Genomic DNA, 21,519 nt, shown 5'->3' with positions numbered 1-21,519 from the left:
TTTGTCTTGCATACCCCAAGTTTTACCTCACTTAAAAATTACTTGCTTACAAAATCAGACATAGAAATACAAAAGTCACAGCACACTATTACTGAAAAATTGCTGACTTTCTCATTTTTACCATATAATTATAAAATACATTGATTGGAATATAAATATTGTACTTACATTTCAGTGTGATGCTTGAGCCTGTTTTTCACTTGTGAGCCTTGTCTGAAGTCCAAGCCTTGCCACCTAGGGCTAAAGCATGTCACTTAGCTTTGTGTGGCCCCCTGTGGCGTGGGGCCCTGGGCAGTTGCCCTGCTTGCCACTCCCTAATGATGACCCTGCACTTATGACCCCCTCCAAACCTGTCTCAGGACCCTTCTGAGAGCTGCAATCCTCAGGTTGAGCAACACTGATCTAGATAAATTGAGTACCCCCCTGGAAGACCTCTGATTATCCCTTGTTGAGAACCACTGACCTATGGTGCTTTAGTCATCAGCCATGCTCTAAGAGGAAAGCATATAACCATCGCGGTAGAATCCACAAACTTATAAATGAGGCAAAGAATTGCTTGAAATGGATGGCACTTGGCCACTGCATGAACAATGATGTTCTCCCAGAAGATGAGCTGAGACTCATCTTAGAGAAAGCTCAAATATTCAGTGAAGCATTTGAAGATGTGGAGAAGGCATACAGAAAAGAGAATGGAAGCACAGAATGGTCTGGCAGCACCCAATCACTCCATCATTATTTGCTAGAGCTTGTTTAGAGCTCTTCTCACTCTGCCCCTCTCCCCCCAGGAGCACAGGATGTAAGGGGAGCTCCAGAATGCCTCTCACAAACCTATTTGGACACCCCAACCCTCAATCTCAGGGCTCTGTGTCTAGGGCATGAATTGAGACTGCTTGTTCTCAATTCCCCACCCTGGTTTTGGTGTTAGGCTCTGGCATGAACTGATGGTGTCTATTCTGCATTCCCCACCCTGATCTCAGTGCTTGTGGCATTTACAAAGCATGCCTGTTCTCAGGGACTTACCAGTGTGTCTGTGGTATCTGAACTGAACAGCCCCTCTTTGGTCTTAGGCTTGTTTGCCTGAGTCATGCTCGTTCTCATCCCCCTTACAGTCACAGTGCTGTTTGCCTGTAATACGGACCAAGTAGACCCGGTCTCAACTCTTCTGTCTCAGCACTAAGGGACTTAGGTGGGATCCTGACATTTGTGCTGCCCCATTTCATAGTTAAATATAGTGGAACAGCTCCAATAGGAAGGACTGAGGACACATTCTGTTCAAATGAAATGCCTTTGCCTGCATGTAATGTAGCTTTGCATGGCCCCCTGTGGCATGGGGCCCTGAGCAGTTGCTCTACTTGTCACCCCCTACTGCCAGCACTGCACTTGCAACCCCCCCCAAACCTAGCCCATGATTCCCCACTGGGGGTTGCAACCTCCAGGTTGAGAAACACTGATCTAGATGAGTTGAGTACCCCCTGGAAGACCTTTGAGTACCTGGCTGAGAACCTCAGTTTTCGAGGAAGGAGATGACAAAGGTTGCAAACCTTTTTGCTCTAAAGCCACAACCAATACAGAACTATGTCTTTGCCTGGGAGCAGTGTACCAGCCCTAATAACCATACAAAAAAAAGTGCTGGGGCCAGTACACTATTATTCTTCTACCCTCATGTAGTCCGTACTCAGAAACCACTGCCTTGTGAGTTTTAGTGTAAGATTTTACTGCAAATGAACATCTTAATCTGTAAATGTCTTCCACCCTTGATGCTCTCACTGAGATAGTCTGATGGCTTCTCCAGCTCACTAAAATCTTGGGACAAGCCCTGTGACGACAGGCATTTGTACTGTGATGCAGATGTTGGTAAAGGAGAATAGAAGGAATCTCTCTTGATGGACAGGGAAATGTTGCCTAGAATAGAAGGTTGGATGAATAGTGATCCTAGTTCCTCACTTAAACTGATACAAATTCCATGAGTCACTACTACACAAATTCCTCTTACCACCATAAAAATAGAGCATGGAAATAAAAAATCATGAACAAACTAAAGAACAAACAAAGAGAACCTGCCCCCCAGCACTCATGGGAACTGCTTAAGTATTAAACAGAGGAACTCCTTTTTTTTTTAAATGCTTTTTTAATCCTATGTCCCCAAGTAAAATGTAACATAATGTTGAATCCAAGACTCTATATTAGCAAACGTTATAGGAGCACCTTCGCTAGATAAGATTAGATTAGTTTCAGAAGAAAACTGAAAGGTTCAGTAAGGCCTTTCCTTACATGAAGTAAATATACAGGGGACACATGTTCCATTATCATGGATGATATTAAAACACCAGATTCAGTGTACATATGGAATACCTGAGAATTGCACAGTGATCATGTAAAATTAGCCTCTTAATGTTCCCTTCCATTGTTTAGCATAATGACAACTCATTATTTTTAGGGATGGCTGTAGTAGTTTGGTTAAAATGAGAACCAGCTTGAACTTCATGCTTTTCCCCAAAGTGTACTGATCCCAAACTTTTTTAGTTTTATAAAGGTTTGGCAAAGGGGCCACCTTGCTTTTCTTTCCCTGCTTCCCACTCTATGTCCTTGACCATGAAACTTCACCAACTGATTCCTAAGTTTCTTTCTCCTCCCATGTTGCAAGCAGCTGACTATGTTCCTCTTTTCCCCTCTGCAACTCTTTTTAGGCATTTCCATTCCTGCTCCAATTCATCTGGATTTCCTCAATAACACTTTCACAGGCATTTCTCGTCCCCCACCTGTCCCACAACCCACTGCTGCCTCCCCCTCCCCCCCAACACGCTCCCAACATTCAGGGTGAAATGTGTCAAACATACAGATATATCTCTGCCATAGTCAGCTAGAGCAGCTCAAGCCACAAAGTTTGGACTGGATCTGGAGGGCTCCGGTTTTGTTTTAGGCACAAACTCTATTGTCCACACACCATATAGGGGATGCTTGTTGAATTCCTTTTTTTTTTTTTTGGTAAGCTATTGTATGTGATATAAAATTATGTTCCCACAATATGGAAATAGAAAATGTGAACAGCAGTTGGAAGTCAGTGAAAGTGAGGGTTTTAGTGGAGATTTCAAAACGCAGTGACTCTCAAAGTCAGTCCTTAGTGCTTTGTGAGGAAACAGCCCTTGAGATGTCAGTCACTAATGTTTGTTTATTCAGATGTTAAATATGGCAGGATAATAGCATGCAATCAAAAGTAACATTTACAACCACAGACTCAGCAGACATAGAAAACAGAGCTCCACTCCCTTATCCTGGATTAGATATCTCTAAGGGAAATGTAGGAGGGAAGGGCAGATAGAGATTTCTGTTGTAATGTTGGGTTACTGGGATCTCCTTTCATCAAAGACTCAACAGTGAGCTAACAGGATTCATCAATCATATCTGCGTCTATTCACTGACTAAAGTGTCAGGGACTAACTTTTCAAAAGTAGACTCTAAGCTTGGTGCCAGTTTCTGTGTGCCTGTATTTAGATAATCTCAGGCATGTGGTCATGAGCACCTCTAAGAGTTGCTGAACTCCCACTGACTTCAGTTAGAATTAAATTCAGATCACAGATATCTAATTTTGGCTGCCCCCATTTTTGGATGCCCAACCTGAGAGCATTATTTTTGAATGTTTATATCCAAAACTCTCATATCTGCATGAACTGGATTCAGTATTAAACTGAGAGGGATTCTCTTGGGGCAGACTCTTCTTTGGCTGTTTCAAAGTCCTTTTGAAGATTCTGGAGAGATGAATCCAAGACATTTGTTTCCCATGGCATTCTGGAGAAAGCTTTTGCTGGTCTCTGCGTTCATGAACTTTTACTGTGAGCCTGCACAGCAGAATCAATGAAATTCTCTAGCTAATCGTATCTTTTTGCAGGTAGAAAGCTGCCTGGAGGAGGAGAATAATACAAAATTATTTTTCCTAGGATGCTTGGATCAGATGTTATTCCATTGCCACATATTTATGGAGCTAGAATTAAAGGAGTTGAAGTGTTCTGTCCTTTGGATCCCCCGCCTCCATATGAAGCTGTGGTGAGCCAGATCAGTCGTGAGCAGGTACAGTCCATGGGATTCTAGCAACCTTTCTTTACTACAGAGATAAGATTGAACTGAGAGCTAGAAGAACTGAATTTGTACATCTAGTAGTTCTCTATTTGAGAATGGCAGGATAGTACTTCTGGGTTACACAATCCTGTATCACTGCAAACATCAGTAGATAAAGTCTACCGGACTCACTTTTGCAGATAGTGGGAAATCCAGCAGAGGCATTTTCCTCATTTGGATTCTTAAGCATTTGTGGGGGGCATTTTTTAAGACCAAGTAAAACTGGATACAACTTTGAAATGGATCATTCCTACACATGAATCCATTAGCCTTTCACATATTTCTCCTCATTGCTGTTAGCATGTTTGATAGTGACAGCAGCTGTTTTCATGTAAAGCAGGGTATGGTGCTCACAGCCCTCCTCCTCATCTTATAATGAAACAAAGTCCACCTCTTCTTGTAGCTCCTTTTTAGGTAAATATAACTCTGCAGCCATTCGGGGCAGTCTTCTGTAATGCGACCACCAGGCTAAGGAAAGGATTTGCCTTGTGGAGGAGTGAATTAAACTAATCTTGGAGTGTTGAGCACTAGTAATTGAATGTGATTGTTCCTGACACTTGTACCATTACTCGTGCAAATAGTGATCAGCAAACAGACCTACTGGTCCTCTGCTTGTACATGCAGAGTTCCTCAGAAACAGTGAAGTCATGGCTGGAGAGGGGCAGAAGTGGAGATGGGAGTTTGAGCTCTGCTGCGTGATCCCACTTCCTCCAGAGCCTTTGGAGACCCTACCACAGTGTTGAAGCACCAGGGGGTTTTTTGCGGGGTGGAGTGGGGAGGAGTTTCTCTCCACAATATTCCCTCTCGCTAATTAGGGGATACCAATGGTTGCCACTGCTTGAAACAGTAGTAACTCAGGTTCCACACCAGCAACCTTCCCGCTAAGGAATTGTATGCACAAGCATGGCAGTATACCAAGAGGGAAGGGGCCTAAAGGACAGCATGGTGGGATAGCTCCTCAGTGGGAACAGGTAGTTTTTTCCCTGGAGATCCATGGGACTGGGAGTCCTCACCCCACAGCCTCACTGCTGGCCTAAATTCTTCCCACATGAAAATGTTTCAAGGAAGCTCTGCAAGGTATAATCTGGTCCTAAAATAGCTGTATAATAATATTGTCTGAACTGGACAATGGATGTCATTTGTAAAAATGTATCAGTCTGGTTGTTGCAGAGAAATACGTACATACAGTACGTGGTTATTTTTATAAAGCGTTGCTGTGCACTGTTAAGCTATAGTGATTTTACTGTGGTAGATGCTGCTGTCTCTACGTGGTAAATGTTTGTAAAGTGCAAAGGGAACTTTTCAAAGGAAAGAGATTAAAATTTTTTACCATTGCTAATTTTGTATGCCAGGGAGGTGCATTCCAAATTCCAGATATGGCAGAAGCTGTCGTTGGCCCACCAGAACCAAACGATACACAAGTCTCTCAAGGTAACTGAGGATGACCTTAGACTGGTAGAACCGTTTTAAGTAATCTAAACTATCTAGCCCAGAGTTTCACACCAAAACTAATTGAACACAGCCACAGCAATATCTTGCTATGTGCTTATTGGTTTGAGGATGGGCACAGATTTACAAGCCTACAGATAAAGAATGGCACATAATAATTAATATTCTTTAAAATGCAGGCAAGTTACCTGTTATCCACACACTAGAGGGTGAGCCAGGATTAGCAATTGAATTAGAAAACAATGTGGTGGAAAAGCATTTTTCTTTTTTATAAATATCTAGCTTCGGTGTTCCCCTGTCTGTGCCATGGCATGGGTGGTGTCCGGATATTGCTGTGGTATGTATAGCCCATTGTGGCTCATTACAGTGCAGTGTCTCTAAACTGGAACTTCCTCTCTGGCTTGGTCTGCACTGGAAAAATGACCCATTGTTGACAATAAGCATTAGCAAGGGATGCAGCTGCACTGGTGCTGAACATGGCTGGACCACCAGTGTAGGCCAGGACAAGCTCTATTCAACACTGTTTTAGAAAACCGTGGTTGAGAGTTGGTCTAAGTAGGTTTTAACCTCGTTTTACTAAACCAACTCTGGATGTGGTTTCTCTTGGTCTAACTTGTAGTTAAACCACATTCAGTACCAGTTCATCTACACCCTTGCTGACATCCATTCAGCAGTGGGAAAATTTTTCCAATGCAGCTCAGCTTTATGGTGTCAACCTCTACGTTGCTTTGTCTCTTTAACCCACCATTATAATGCAGATTATATTTTGTGCAGAAGATGGTTGCACATTCAAGCAGTCTGTGGACCCATCTACATTAGTCACAATAATACCAAGGAACCCATTTGAAACACAGATCCATTGTGTTGCATAGAGGAGACCTGTGTTAAAGCATTGGACGTGAGAATGACTGATGGCAAGTTTAAAAAATATTTCATTAAAAAAAATAACTCCAAAACATCTACCACGTATTATGGGGAGCAGACACATAACATCCCGACAAGAGTTGCTGAGATACCATGGTGCTGAAGCAGTATAAAACTTAGTCCAATAGGTGCTACCCACCCATCTGTCATAAAGAGGTTAAATCAGATGAAAAAGTACTGCCAACTAGCTGCTTTTTGTTTCATTCAGAGATTTATATTTTTAGTGTTCCTCCTGTCATAAACAGGTACTGAAGGGAATAATAAGACTATAATTGACTATAAGATCAGTCTAAACTGTAGTTTTGTCTCCTTGTTTAAATATTCACACCATAGTGGTCTTAAAAGTCACTGGTAGGATGAATGGGAAGCAAAGCAAAAGGCATCTTTATTATTTTTAAGAAGTGTGACTGAGGAAAAAGTAGGATATTGTTTGGAGGGGGGGAATCTAGGTCAAAGTTGAAGCCACACCCACATTGCAAATATGAAAGTTAACTGTTTATGTGTTGGGGAGTGGGGGTGCGAGGAAATAAACCAAGCATTAATAGCTCTTAGTTGGAATCATGAATATTGTAATAAAAGTTCATTGTGAGCAAGTGGTGACCAAAAAAAAAAAAAGGTTGATTCCCTTAAATCTGTACTTCTGTGTGATTATTTTTCTCAGATTTCCTCATCATCACAGAATCAGAGGACTGGAAGGGACCTCAAGAGGTCTTCTAGTCCAGTCCCCTGCACTCAAGGCAGGACTTAGTATTATCTAGACATAAATGTACCAGTCAGTCTGGAACCCCTGAAAACAAGCACTTAAGCTCTTCTAAGACATGCTGTGTAGCAGTGAGATGAACAGAGAGAAATACAAAAGACTGGTAGTGAATGTATGAGGCTAAATCCTGAGGTACTTACATAGGCAAACTACTATTCCTTCCCAATGGCATGTTGCCTGAGTACAAACTGAGTGAGGATCTTGGTACTTCATTGCATTATGAGCAACCAAGCTCTGAGAACAGAGCACAAGAAGGCTATAGTATAGGTAAGGCCAAGATTATGTCACAGACATTGTGGAATCCGTGACGTTCAGCGACTTTGTGACTCTGGGGGGCCCCACAGCTGACCAGCCTCTGCCAGCAGTGGGGGACCCTGCAGCAGCCCAGCATCTGCGAGTGGCAGGACCCTTCACAACTGACCGGCCGCTGTCGACCCCTGAGCTGCCCAGCCGCCATGGCTGGCCGGGGTCCCCCCTGCGGCAGCTCAGCCGTCGCAGCAGCCAGCCAGCCCCCTGCAGCCACCCCCTGCAGCTCCCAGCCAGTGGCAGCAGAGGGACCCCAGAACTGCTCAGTAGCTGCAGTGCCCCGCCCCCCACCTTTGCAGCTCCCCAGCAGCCGCTGCCACTGGCAGGGGGTCCCTCTGCAGCTGCTCAGCAGCAGTGAACAGCCGATGGCGGCAACAGAGGGGATCCCAGAGCTTCTCAGTGGCCGTGGCCTTCCTCCACCCCGCATGTCCCCAGCCCCCGCAGCTGGCAGGGCTCCCCCACCCCGCAGATGCAAGCAGCTCTTCCCCCTCCCTCCCAATGAAGCTCCCAGCTGCCAGCAGCTGCAGCAGGGGGACCCTGGAGCTGCTCAGTGGCCGGGGGCGGGGGGGTGGGGGGGGCTCTGCAGCTCCCCTGCCACCACAGGTGGTGGGGGACTCCCCTCCCTCTGGCAGCTCCCAGCCCTGCAGGGTGGCAGAGGACCCCTCCCAGCCACGGGGCAATGGGGTCCCTGCCACTCCCAGCTACTGCAGGGGGGGACACAGGATGCTGGACCCTCCTCCCTCCCCATTTTGTCAAGGATATTTTTAGTAAAAGTCAGGGACAGGTCATGGCTTCCGTGATTTTATTTTGGTTTGTTTTTTGTTTATTGCCCATGACCCAGCCATGACTTTTACTAAAAATACTCATGCCAAAATCATAGCCTTAAGTATAGGCAATTGGTATACATAACATGAAAGATCATTCTGTGTGTTGCCTGCAATGTCTCCAGAAAAGAAGCTGTAATCAATTTCTTGATAATATTTCAAATCCACTTTGTAAGACCCACTACATCTGTAGTCACATGGACATGTTCTAATATGCACGGTTCTGTGATTAGTAAAGAGTCTCAGCCATTTAAACCTCAGAATGTCTTTAAGTTCTGATACTACAGGAAACTGAGCCACAGATCAAAGGTATTTAGGCCCATAACTCTGCATAAATACCAGGATCTGTGCCTGCCTGTCTTGGTAAAGAAAGGTGTCAATTCCACTGGCAGGAGCCTGTGCTTTTAGGGTAAAGTTTCTTCTCTTTATTGTTGTGCAGACGGAGGAAGATGTAATAGAATGAGGAGGTTTGCTAGTTTCACGAAAGAATCTGAGTGGAATGATTTTGTGGGATCTCTCAGTTGTCGGAGGAGAACAAATAGACATAATGCTGCATTTACACCTGGCTTACTGTAGCGGCTTCCAGAATAAACCCAGCAGTCAGAAAAGTGGGTGGTACTGGCAGAGAAGAGGGCCTGGTAAAGGCAGCTGGGGCATGCACTAATTCAGTGCATTCCTTTGGCGGTAGTCACCAGCAAGATTGATTTCTCCCTTCCCCTTTCAGCTATGGAGTCCCTGGTGGAAATAGTTACCCACCCCTAGCAGAGCCTCTGAGGGAGGCAGCAGTGAAGCATCACCAGATGGTGCAGCAGAGATCTGTAGGCCAGCTAGTGAGTATTTGGCCCATAGGGCCTGAGACTCCTCCTCCTGAAATAAATGGGAGTTTTCCAATTGATAGCAGCGAGAGCAGGCTCAAGCCCTTTACTGACAGCTGATGACATGTGGCAGTTACCCTTCATCACCATATAATCCTAGAAGCAAGTATACTTCTGCTGTCATCCCCACTTCTAGCTCCTGTAATCTTTTTACCTTGGGAATTTAAAAGGTTGAAACTAAGATTACAGATAACTAGACATCAGAGAGTCACTAGACCAAATTAATCTCTGCTTTTATTTAAAACACATTTCACTGCAGTAACGCTCTTGTAAATTGCAGGATCATTAGTGTACTGTAATACTCAAAGGTTATTGTAACTCCACTGGCTTCAGTTCAGTTACACCAGGGAGGGGCTTGGATCTTTGATCCTACACGATTTCCTGATTCCTTTTCTGTTATAGTTTGTTATTGTGTTGGCTCTTGCTTTTGAGCTGTCCCCCACTCCAACTTTCCAGGTTGATAACTGCTTTTGTGTGCTTCACCTCATTGCTTCCTCTTGTTATCTGGATTTCCTAGGCTGCGATTAAGTACCAGACCAGATGCTCCAGTCAACAAATAAAAACAAACTCCTGGGATATGCTTTTTCAGTGATTTTAATCTCTGTGGCTTTTCTATTAGCAAGACAAAGTGATGAACCACCGTTTCTCAGGTTCTAAAAAAGAGATTTACTCTCGTCCCCCACACAGACAAGAATATGTTGTTTCCTTGCAAGGTACCAATTGCTGACAGAGATGGTTACAAAATGAACATCCAGGAAAAATATCCAGCTGCATCGTCTTTCAAATTCTCTGCAACATAATATATTGCACCACTTGCTGTCACCATCATATGGTCTGTATTATAGTGGCATATGAGTCCATGGAGCAGGGGGCCTGCTGTTTGATTAGAGGGAAAGAAAATGAATGAACAGAAATATTTTCCTGGGCTCTCTGTATCTTAACTAAGGAGAATATGAAACTGGATCTTAAAATATAGCAAACTGGTGTGCAAATGGCTGGCTTAGAAATACAAACCTGTAAACACAAGTATTAGGTTCTCTGGTTTTCCACAATACCACATCAAGTGCCATCATACTCAGGTATAGCCACCGAAATACAGGACTTCAGCTAAGTATTTTATTTCTCTCTCTAAGAAGGTGTGAATCTTGGTATGTTCCTGGTGTGCTGAACCGTTTGTTCTGGTCTAAACTTTCAGTTAAACAATTTGGCAGCAGTTCAGCTGTGCCTATTGGTGAGTTTGACTGGTTGTAAGAAGTGGGTCATTTTTTTGACAAGGCCTATGAGGAAGATTTTTTTAGAGGTGCACAGGCTTCGGAATTTTTTTTTCTTTCAAGCCTTGCAACTTCCATTGAGCTCAATGGCAATCACGAATGTGACCCTTAAGTGCATGTTTAATCTGTTATTGGCTGGAAGATATTGCATAATTGGTTTATTCTGTGTTGTTTTCCTTCATCTTTACCTGCAGTCAGTGGGGATATTCCTGATTCTTCCAGTAGAGAGAGCCTTTCAACTTCAAATCTGAGCTCAGTGCCTGCAGAACAAAAGCAGGCATGCAAGAGAGCCTTCAACCCTCTGAGGAAGAGATCAAAAAGTGATCCTGTGCTACACGGCTTGCCACCTAGAGGTGATCAATTTTCTATATCAACACTATCATACATTGCACTCAATTTCTTAAGTCTGTGTTTGTCAGACGATGCCAGTGCCTTGAATTTGATATAGCAATCTGGCAGATGTTGAATGTATCATATAGAGGCTTTGGGGAGACCCCCAAGGAAACAAGTGTCTGAGTTAAGAGCAAACATGTACACACCTTTCCAAAGACATGTATTAGCACTTTTAGCTTCTACATCTGGTTGGTTGGGTTGGTTTTTTTTTTTTTTGGTAGTTATAGCTACTAGTAAAAAAGGAGGAAAAATAGTGGGTGGTTTTTCCCTTTCAGTGTATTTATTTTTCACTTAAGTGATATTTGCATCTAATGAGCATGTTCTGTCTTGCACACTTTGTTTCACAGAAATGTCAGCAATTTCTGAGCCACCATCTCCTGCCCACTTACTCTTCCCCACTTTGTAATCTCAGAACCCTTTCATTAACAGCATCTACATTCTCACTGGTCCAAGACCCACGTCTGGATTTCCGCTTAGGAGCAGTAGGCACGTGCCTAGGGGCGCCAGAGCTCTAGGGGTTCCTAAATGTTACAAATGGGTTAAAAGTTTCATTTTTTACAGAAAATATGAAGGTCAGCTGTAGGCGGGGGCGGGGGCGCTGAAGATGCTGTGCCTAGGGGTGTGTAAGGTGTAAATCCAGCCCTGCCCAAACCTAAGGAGACATGTTTCCATGGACATCTGCTACATGACTGGGTGGTCTGGGATATGCTGGCTACAGCTCATTCCCCTCTGCAGTTCTAAAAAAACCCACCAGGGGTTTTGCACCCTAGGCAAAACTTCCACCTTGCGCCCCCCCCCCCCCCTCCCCTCGACAACCTCCGAAAACTAGTAAACTTAAACAGCCTGTCAGAACGGGTAACAGCTGTTGTCATGTTTCTTTTTTACCTTTAAGGCGTTTCAATTGCCTCTGATGGTGTCCCATTCAAAGTCTTACTGTTGTGTAAAGCTAAACAACTGAGCCTTCCATTGCATCACCAGCCAGGTTAGGCAGGGTGACAAATCCCCCTTGCTCCAAATGGCCATTATCCCCTGGTGATTAATTTCTACTCCAAGTCTATAAAGCAGACTTTTAAGGTAAATACATTATTCCTTCAATATTACCTATGCACACATTTCACAAAGATTCTTACTCTTGACAAGTTACCAGCCTTGTGTAGATGCCTTCCACGTTCCTCTTTGTGGGTAAGTGCCCTGTAAGACATGTGTGGGGTGCAGTGAATTTGTCAGGCCTGTGGTGACAGCTGTTTGTGAAGATCAGGGGGCCCTTTGCCAAGGGGTGCTGGTGTCACAGTGAGCTTGGGGTGGCTGACCATATGGGGCAGGTAACACTCACTGGGCTGGGGGGCAGGCGGTGCTGGGATGGGGCAGGGGCAGGTACCTGTCAGTCTCCAGCGCTCGGGCCACACCAGGGCCAGCAGCCTCTGCACCTCAGAGTCTCCCCTGCTTGCCCGGGGGCCACTCCTCCTCTCAGGCTCCCTGGCCGCTGCCGCCACGGCCACCTGGGAGGACGCGGGCGGGGGGCGCCGCCGCGGAGGAGACACAAGGAGCCGGGCACAGCAGCAGTGCAGCCTCTCCTGCCCCATGGTGGGCTACACTCCCTGCTTGCCCCTGCTGCTGCGGAGGCTGCTGCCGCCCTGGGCTCAGGCGGCCCAGCTCCCCCCGAGCGGCACCCACTTCCTGCTGCTTTCGGCCAGCAGGTGCGGGGCCCCAGCCAAGCCTGGCCCCTTGTGTCTCCTCCGCAGCAGCGCCTAGTTCACCTAGTGGTTACACCGGCCCTGATCCCCACTAACTACAGCCTCCCAACTTTCAGTCGGGAATTCTGAATTGCTGGAATTCTACCAGGAGCTGCTGATGCATATTAAAATTCTCACAAAATAAATGATGTGTGGGTTTTAATAATGGCTGCTTGCTTTGGATAATAAAATAAGTGCAATTTCTGTCTGTCTTTAGCAGTGAAGGAACCTGTCACTGTGTCGTACTTACCAGTCTATATAGCATTCAGCATATTCTCATCTGATCATCTTCCCCCCCAGGTTCATGTTCTTCTCCTGCATGCGTTTTTTCCATTCCGTCTTTTTTCCTCCTCCCCTTCTTTCACAGTGCTCCTGAAGCAGTGGTTAAATGGCATGAAACAGTCATCTATTACTGGCAGATTAGATATGGTAGAAGCAGGGGATGCTCTGTGCTGCACATAAAAGCCGCTTTTAAGCACTTAAAAACACGCCATCAAGAGCCCAGTTTGTAATTGTTTCTATACAATGTGGCCTTGAACCATCTGAAAGTGAAATACTCAGTTGCTGCAGAGATGGAAGTCAGCTACCAAACTAACTAGGGAAGTCACTTCCATGTAGTTTGAGCTCCCTTGATGAGAGGTACCGGAGTTCCTCCTGGAATTATCATCCCTGGCATAATGCTTGCATTACAGAGTTGCTTTATTAACCTGTGGGTGCTTTTCTCATAACCGAAACACAGTAGTAGCAAATTTTATTTACACAATATGCCTCAGAATAGATTTTTTTTTTAATCAGAATACTGTGGGAGTGGGGAAAAAATCAGTGGTACTTATGTCAGAAAGGGGAACTACTATTCACAAATTGTGAAAATCACTGTAGTTTAGAAGGGAGCATACAGGCCCTGAACAGTACTTAGACCCCATGAAGGACCTTTGGTGTAGAACAGTGGTTCTTAAACTTCTGTACTGGTGACCCCTTTCACATAGCAAGCTTCTGAGTGCAACACCCCCCTTCTAAATTAAAAACATTTTTTTATATACTTAACACCATTATAAATGCTGGAGGCAAAGCGGGGTTTGGGGTGGAGGCTGATAGGTTGTGACCCCCCCCCCCGTAATAACCTCACAACCCCGTGAGGGTTCCTGACCCCCGGTGTAGAGGTTCTCTCTAATGTGCACTCTCTACTGGCGTAAATTTGACACAAAGCACCAATATTTATCTGGGGTGGAGGGGGGAATTGATGCTTATTACCACCGGTGCTAGCATGGCAATAATTAAATTGCACTGGTTACCACGATGTCACATTTATTTGTGCAATGTATCAGTGTTGAATTGCTGTCAGTGCTGACATCTCATTTTGACGTTTTTTCGACTGCTCAGATAAAGTAAAGGGGCTTTGATTATTTTGTTTTTGTTTTTGCCTTCAGGTCCGGTACTAAGCTGTGAAGCTGCAACTCAGACTGAATTAAAACCAAAACTGGCCACTGTCATTTTGAGAAAGGGTTTGAGAGCAAGAGCTTTGAGAGCAAGACCCCGGTCTTTGGTAGACTACAAGTCATACATAGACACTAAGCTGCTTGTGGCAAGGTTCCTAGAGCAGTCCTCCTGCAGCATGACCCCTGACATACACGAACTGGTGGAAAATATCAAATCTGTTTTAAAGTCGGATGAAGAACACATGGAGGAAGCCATCACCAGCGCCAGCTTCCTGGAGCAGGTAGCTTATTATTATTGTTGCGATGAACCGGAGACCTAAATATTTCCTCACTTTGTTAATTGGCTTCTCTAGCATACAAACAAACCACTGGTACGGTTTACAGCTGCACTCTGGATAGTAGCAAGAGTCAGTGTTTGACCTCTAGCAGGGTTTGCTGGTATGTCAGGTTGGTTCTGGGAAAGAATGAGAAGCCAAGCAGTGATGTATCTAAAATACATTTGCAAAACACAGAGCTAACCAAGATTCAGGGAAGGGGAAGTGGAACAAGAAAACATTTTTCAAAATAGTGTGAACACCATGCATACATAAAATTAAGAGGCAGATGAATATTAGCCTCCTCCTCACCCGCAAAAACAGGGCAAAATCCCTTGTGGCAGAAACATGGACTACAAAGTGACATGAGAATATTATACTTCACACAGAAGAAAGGTTGTAGAAGATTATAAAACAGAGTAAATTGAAATTATAATTTATTACCCCATCGCAAAAAACAAACAAAAAAAACCCCATTGTGGTATGTGTCCAGAGCTAATTGAATTTAGTGAAGACATAAAAATGTTAATTACTGCCACCATCTAAGAATATAACTAAAATATCTGTTACCTTCAAGTTTTACAAGTTACTGTAAAATAGCTAAGCCTCTTGGTTTCTCTATAATCAGTTGTTTCTAGTGCGAACTTTCTGCTACACCTTCTTAAAACTCCAGTGCCATTTTTAAAGCCAATGGGCTAATTCAGTCTTGATCACGTTGAGTTTATTTGTATTTTACAACTCGGCTGCAAATCCCATTATGCAAAAATAAGTCTGCATTCTAAAAAGAGGCCCAGACTCATCCTTATTTCCCCAAGTCCTCAACCAGGGCTGGAACTGTCAGCAGCTTTCCAAAATTATTAGTATTTATCTGTATTACCATAGCCCCTACAAGTCTGAGTCATGGCCCAGGACCCCACTGTGCTAGGTGCCGTACAAATGCATAACAAAAAGACAGTCCCTGCCCCGAAGAGCTTACAATCTAAGTGTAAGGCAAGAGCCAACAGGTGGATACCAACAGATAGGAAAACAAGGAAACAATGAGCCAATATTGGGCAGTATGGTAAGCAGTGTGTTCTGCACACCAACAACTTTACCACTGTCAAGTTGTTGTTTTTTTTATAACTATCACAGAAAAGGAGAGTTTTAAGGAGGATTTGGACTCTACTCCTCAGCCTCTATCACAGGACCAAAACAGCCTCCTAGAGAGGGAGACTTGTAAGCAAACCCCCTTACTTTCCAAAGCAGTCACTGCCCTGCTGTCCCAGTTTTAGATAATATAGGGTAGTTGTCTGCCCCTCTGGTGAACTCCCCAAGGTGGTTTGGCCTGGTTCCGCCCTCCCAGTTACAGCCCTTACAGGGCAGGTATATGTGGCTCTCCTTTCCGAGTTCCAAGGCTGCCAGGAAACAACAAAGACTGTTGCTGAGCATATAGTTCAGACTCACTGATCCACCGCATAGAAGGCTAACTCCCCCCAGCCACTGAGAGAAGAGGGATGCTGCAGGTCTGTGAAACAGAGCCTGTGAGAAACATAATGGGGTAGCTATCAAATCATCGTCCTCCTCCTCCCCTCCCCCCCTGAAATTGTGCACATGAATCTGTACTAGTCCAATATCAACAATCAGCACACTTTAGTTTCAAAAGACATGCTGACAAGGCACAGTGGAGTCATAACAAAATGTCTAGGAGTCACAATCTCCTGACTCCCTGGCTTCTGCCTCAAGACTATCTTTCTTTTCCTCTATCCTTTATTCTCAGGGAAGAAGCTGTGTGTTGTAACTTCTAGCAGTCAGGCAGAGGATTACTCAAGAAATACATGATATAAAAACCCTACCAGAAGCGACCTCTCTCTGTTATTTATTCAGGGAATCTTGAACCAAATACAAAGTAACCTAGAGGAAAAGCAGACAATGCGGAACACATCCTTATAGTAACAGGAAGAGCACTCAGAAACTTTTCTTATAATTTGATATAATCCACATATAGGCCAGAGACACTCATGAAATGTCTTGGGTACCCTGGAGACACAGAATGTTCAGGCGGGTGGATCTACCGCACAAGTGATTCTTTATTAAAATGGTGGAAAAGTCAATGGTTATAAGAAAAGGAGTACTTGTGGCACCTTAGAGACTAACCAACTATGGTTATAGTTCACACAGGGTTTATGCAACTCTTTGGTTTGCCTGGATTCTTGCCCCCAGCATTTCGCTTTGTGTTTTAGGATCAAAGGAACCGTGTGAGATTTCCCTAGCTTCATGTTGAAGCTGATACATGGCTGATGGTTTCACTCAGAGCCATAACCTTGTCCAAGTTCAAGGAAAGGTTTGAGAAACTCTGCGGAAGTAACCAAAATTGTGAAACTAGGCAGTTTTCTTTACAAAGGTTTCTTGCAGCTTTGGTCTTTACATAAAAATGGGTCTTTCAGACCAGAGCAGCCTTCTCAGAGCTGGTCTGAAGGATAGCTGGTATAGAGTGATAGCTTTTGTAAGAAGGGAAGGCTAGAAATAGGGAAAAATGGGAAATAATCACTCTTGGACCATTACTGATCATTATCTTGCACTTTGGGTGAGCTAATATCAGAAGGACACCTATGTTTAGAAAAAAATGTTGGGGGGAGACCAGGAGTAAAAATGAACTAATCCTGCACACATGCTGTGGGAAGTGGGGAGGAAGATGTTCCCACCCCAGATGGCCCACGCCCCATCAGTGATTGGGCCTATGTACGCTTTTCAATGTAGTACCTGCCATATCATGATATACATTAATGAACTGTGAGCAAGTCTGACATAGAATCAGAACTCGAGAAGTCACCTAGTCGAGTCCCCTGCACTCGAGGCAGAAAAAAGTATTATCTAGACCAGGGGTCGGCAACCTGCGGCACATGTGCCAATTTTTACTGGCACACTGCTGCCAGCCGGGGTCCTGGCCCCCGCCCCGGCTCAGCCTGCTACCGGCCTGGCTGAATGGAACCCCAGGCCAGCAGTGGGCTGAGCAGTGCCAGCGGCCAGGACCCCGGCTGGCAGGAGCCGGCGGAGGGAGCCCACTGCCAGTCTGCGGTTCTGTCCGCCAATGTAGCGTATTAAATTTCTCCCCGTAGGAATGTGCTACTTGCGGAGCACCAGGACGGACAGTCGTAAGTAGTACGCTGTAAGTAGCACATTCCTACGGGGAGAAATTTAATACACTACACCGGGGTAGGGAAGGCTGTGCCTCCCAAATAGCCGGTCCACTTCCCACCCCCTGACTGCCCCCCTCAGAACCCATCCAACCCCCTCCTGCTCCTCGTCCCCTGCCCCCCTCAGAACCCTCCACCCATCCAACCCCCCGCCCCTCCCTCCGCTCCTTGTCTCCTGACTGCCCCCTCCTGGGACCCGAGCCCCCCATCCAAGCCCCCCTGCTTCCTGTCCCGACTTCCCCGACCCCTGACAGACCCCCTGGGACTGCCACGCCTATCCAACCACCCCGTTCCCCATCCCCTTACCCTGCCGCTCAGAGCATCAGGACGGGCAGCCATAAGTAGTACACCGTAAGTAACACATTCCTATGGGGAGCAATTTCATACACTCTACCCAGCCCCACTCAGCCCACTGACGGTCTGGAGTTCTCAAAATATGTTCTCTCACCCCTTATCAAAAATTACACTACAATTAGCTTAAAAACTTAAACTCAAAAACTTTGTGTATTACAGTAATCGTTAAAAAATGTATAATGTTAAGAAATACATAGGGTTGATGAAACAAAGTAGTTGTACTTAGGTGCCTGTGCTTAATTTGTGTTTTCGATGATTTACCTTCTAAAAAAATCTTGCATGTCTCGCACCCCCAGAAAGGGCATCTCAGACCCCCAGGGGATGCGTGCACCCCAGGTTAAGAACCACTACACTAAACTGATAAGATCTGCATTTTAATTTAATTTTAAATGAAGCTTCTTAAACGTTTTTAAAACATTGTTTACTTTATATACAACAATAGTTTAGGTAAATAATATAGACTCATAAAGAGAGACCTTCTAAAAACATTAAAACGTATTACTGGCATGCAAAACCTTAAATTAGAGTGAATAAATGAAGAATCAGCACACCACTTCTGAAAGGTTGCCGACCCGATCTAGACTATCCCTGACAGGTGTTTGTCCAGCCTGGTCTTAAATATCCCCAATGATGGAGATTCCACAACCTCCCGAGGCAATTTATTCCAGTGCTTAACCACTCTGACAGTTAGGAAGTTTTTCATAATGTCCAACCTAAACCACTCTTGCTTCAATTTAAGCCCATTGCTTCTTGTCCTATCCTCAGAGGTTAAGAAGAACAATTTTCCTCCGTCCTCCTTGTAACAACCTTTTATGTACTTGAAAAGTACATGTGGTTATCCGAGAAATATTAGCGAAAGCTGCAGCTTCCTACCCCCAGGAAGTTGGGCCGGGGTGACTTCAGTAGAATATATTTTAAAAAGCAACAACTGAGAAGCCAAATGAAATGAAGTTTAACTTTTTTCCATTTCTTTGAAGGTTATGACTCCAGCTCAGCCATCGACATCAAGGACACATAAACTCCCGTTTAGAAGACACCCAGGGCTGCTGCACCTGGAGAGCTGTGGAGATCTGAGTACTTTCACTACATCAGAAAACCAGGTAGCAGACAGGAGAACCCAGAGACTAGAGCACGAACGGCCCCATAGTCTCATTGGAGTTGTACGGGAAACTGTGCTCTGATTTGGTCTTGTTGCTTATCTGAGTTCCTGGGTGCGACAAACCAACAGGGCTGGAAAATCATCTCTGACAAGCAGGTTGATGAGACTATCACGAATAAATTTTTTCATGCTTTTGGAACCTGCCCCGGAGACTCTTTGACAAAGTTAATTCTATAAAACTTTTCTCTTTGTTGTTCTGGTTCCCAGCTGGCTTTAAAACAAGGATATCCAGGTGCAATTAGTATATTCCCGGATCATTGTTTTGGCGCACTGTTGTAGTTTTTCAGTTCTTGGAATTGATTCATTCTTGTTACTAAATCACATGTTATACAGTGGATAAAGTTGAATGACTGTACCTTGACTTTTGAGGTAGGCATGGTTATGCATGAATTCATTCATTTTTGTCTTATTGGGGCATATGGGCCAAATTCTAATCTCATGTCTGTATAAAACCATTGAAGTCAATGGAACAGCTCCTCAATTGAGTTCAGCTGAGCTATGTCAATGTATCCCTGCAGTGATACGGCCCTATGGATTTACTCCATACTACAGCTGTGCAAATACTGCAGAACAGTATATACTTTCACAAGTAGCCTTGGTGAAAGTGTTTTGTGCTGCCATCTTGAAAACTCTTTGTGGGCTTGGGTGTCAGTCATTTAGTCAGGGAACTGAAATACTATCCTGGGCTTTTGGTGACCTCAGTCACACAACACAAATAGTGAATTAGGAACAGCAAATACTCAAAGCACAGTGAACAGTTCATGAGCAACCCATGAACTGAAATACACTGGCATCAAATATTTGTCATTCTGAATAATGTACAAATCCATGAGTCGGTCTGTTTGCAGATGAGTGGAAAAAGGCACTAAATTTGTAAAATTGCTGACTACTAATAGTTTGGCAAATTCTATTGCATTTATGCTGGTAACTGAGAACAGAATTTAGCCTCATTTCTGTATTGTAGAAGGATACAGATCGTGATCCAAAGCCCTCTACAGCCACTGGGAGTCTTTTTCCATTGGCTTTAATGGGCTTTGGATCAGGCTCATTGTTTGTAGCATTAAGGCTATTTATAGCAGCTTCCTGTATTGCAGCAAGATACAAGTTGTCCTTTAAGTGAGATGAAATATTCCTGCTGTTAACGCTTTACTTAGGGTAACTATTAAATCACTTTCCTTGGGAAAAACTAAAAGCTGTACACTGTAAGTTCTAATTAAGCTTGATTAGAAGAAGAAAGAGTTGAATCAGTTTATTCTTGCTTGAAGGAAGAGAAATAAACTGTTTAATTTGTATATCTGGAATCAATGTTTTTTGTTTTGTTTACACAGCTTGTTCATGCTAATGTTGATCACTAGCTAGAACCTTCTGCTTGGGGAAAGCAGCTGATGCACTCAGGCAGGTCCCTGCATCCATCTGAAGCTCAGAGCAGGATCAGCATCTACCTTTTTAATAATAATTATCAAGCAGTAAAACTATATCTTCCCACAGCAAAATCGAGGACACAGTCTCAATGGAACAAATTATCCCCACCACACCCCCAACAGCTGTAGAACCAATCAATTATGAGCACCTTGGAAGCAATTGTCTAGTGTCAAAGTCATAATTGTTAGGTCATTAATCACTTAACTTTGCCCCAAGCAGTTCACTTGTAAATGATTAGCATCACTCAGTGTTTCATAGAGATGTGTATGTACTGGAGCACCTGGGCTTCAAGGGAAATTTCTGATTACCATAAGAGTGCCTTCCAGGAGTAAGGCCTTTGAACCATTTTGAATGGAGTATTTTTTTAATAGGCTCGGTTAGCTTCAGTACTGCAAGGTGACAAGGATTGGTAGCAAGGAAGGAAACACCACAAATGCAGTTTGATAGAAGTGTGGCCTGCTTTATTCAGCCAAAAGAAAATACAATGTAGGTGTGGTGGCAATTAACCTCTCATGGTTTATGGCTTCTTTTTTGTGACTTCCTTGACACATAATAGCTCAGGGGCAATTCTGCCCTCTTATCCCTTCAGGGAGTGGGGAATAGATTGGGAAGTCCTTAACACCTGCACTTTGCATAGCTGGCTGGATGAGAGGGTAGGAGGAGTTGTCTGAAGAACAGAAATGGAGCCAGAGACTATCTACAAATCTACCACCCAACCCCCTCTGCATAGGAGTGATGGAAGGAAATAGAATTGAAGCTCCAAGGTAGTTTTGACCATCGTGCACTGCAAGCTGAGGAACAACCTGTCCCCCTGAATACTGCAGAACCTCACTGCACCAAACTTTGGACAGGGAGCAGAATTTGGCCACCGGTAAATTCCTGAGGGTAATGATTTACAAGACCAACTGTCCTACGCAGTGACAGCAAATTCACCTGTGGTAGGTCACATGTGCTGTAGCAAAAGCTTTAAAGAAATATGGGAATCATTCAATATCTCTCCCATTTCCCTAACT

General features: G+C 44.3%; 1 protein-coding gene across 1 annotated transcript in view; it reads left to right on the top strand.

Annotated features, from left to right (window-relative positions):
- Positions 1-20,358, top strand: part of ENTREP1 (endosomal transmembrane epsin interactor 1) — a 52,841-nt gene extending 32,483 nt beyond the window's left edge. The window contains exons 7-11 of the mRNA XM_084629720.1: positions 3,936-4,065; positions 5,466-5,544; positions 10,717-10,875; positions 14,076-14,365; positions 18,903-20,358. Of these exons, the coding sequence (XP_084485846.1) occupies positions 3,936-4,065; positions 5,466-5,544; positions 10,717-10,875; positions 14,076-14,365; positions 18,903-19,106 (862 nt within the window). The 3' untranslated portion in view covers positions 19,107-20,358. The remainder of the gene's footprint in view (positions 1-3,935; positions 4,066-5,465; positions 5,545-10,716; positions 10,876-14,075; positions 14,366-18,902) is intronic.
- Positions 20,359-21,519: the final 1,161 nt, after the last annotated feature.

The sequence above is a fragment of the Lepidochelys olivacea genome, assembly GCF_965140295.1.
Source record: "Lepidochelys olivacea isolate rLepOli2 genome assembly, chromosome: 5".
Lineage (NCBI taxonomy): Eukaryota > Metazoa > Chordata > Testudines > Cheloniidae > Lepidochelys > Lepidochelys olivacea.
This window is presented reverse-complemented; position numbering and strand designations above follow the sequence as displayed.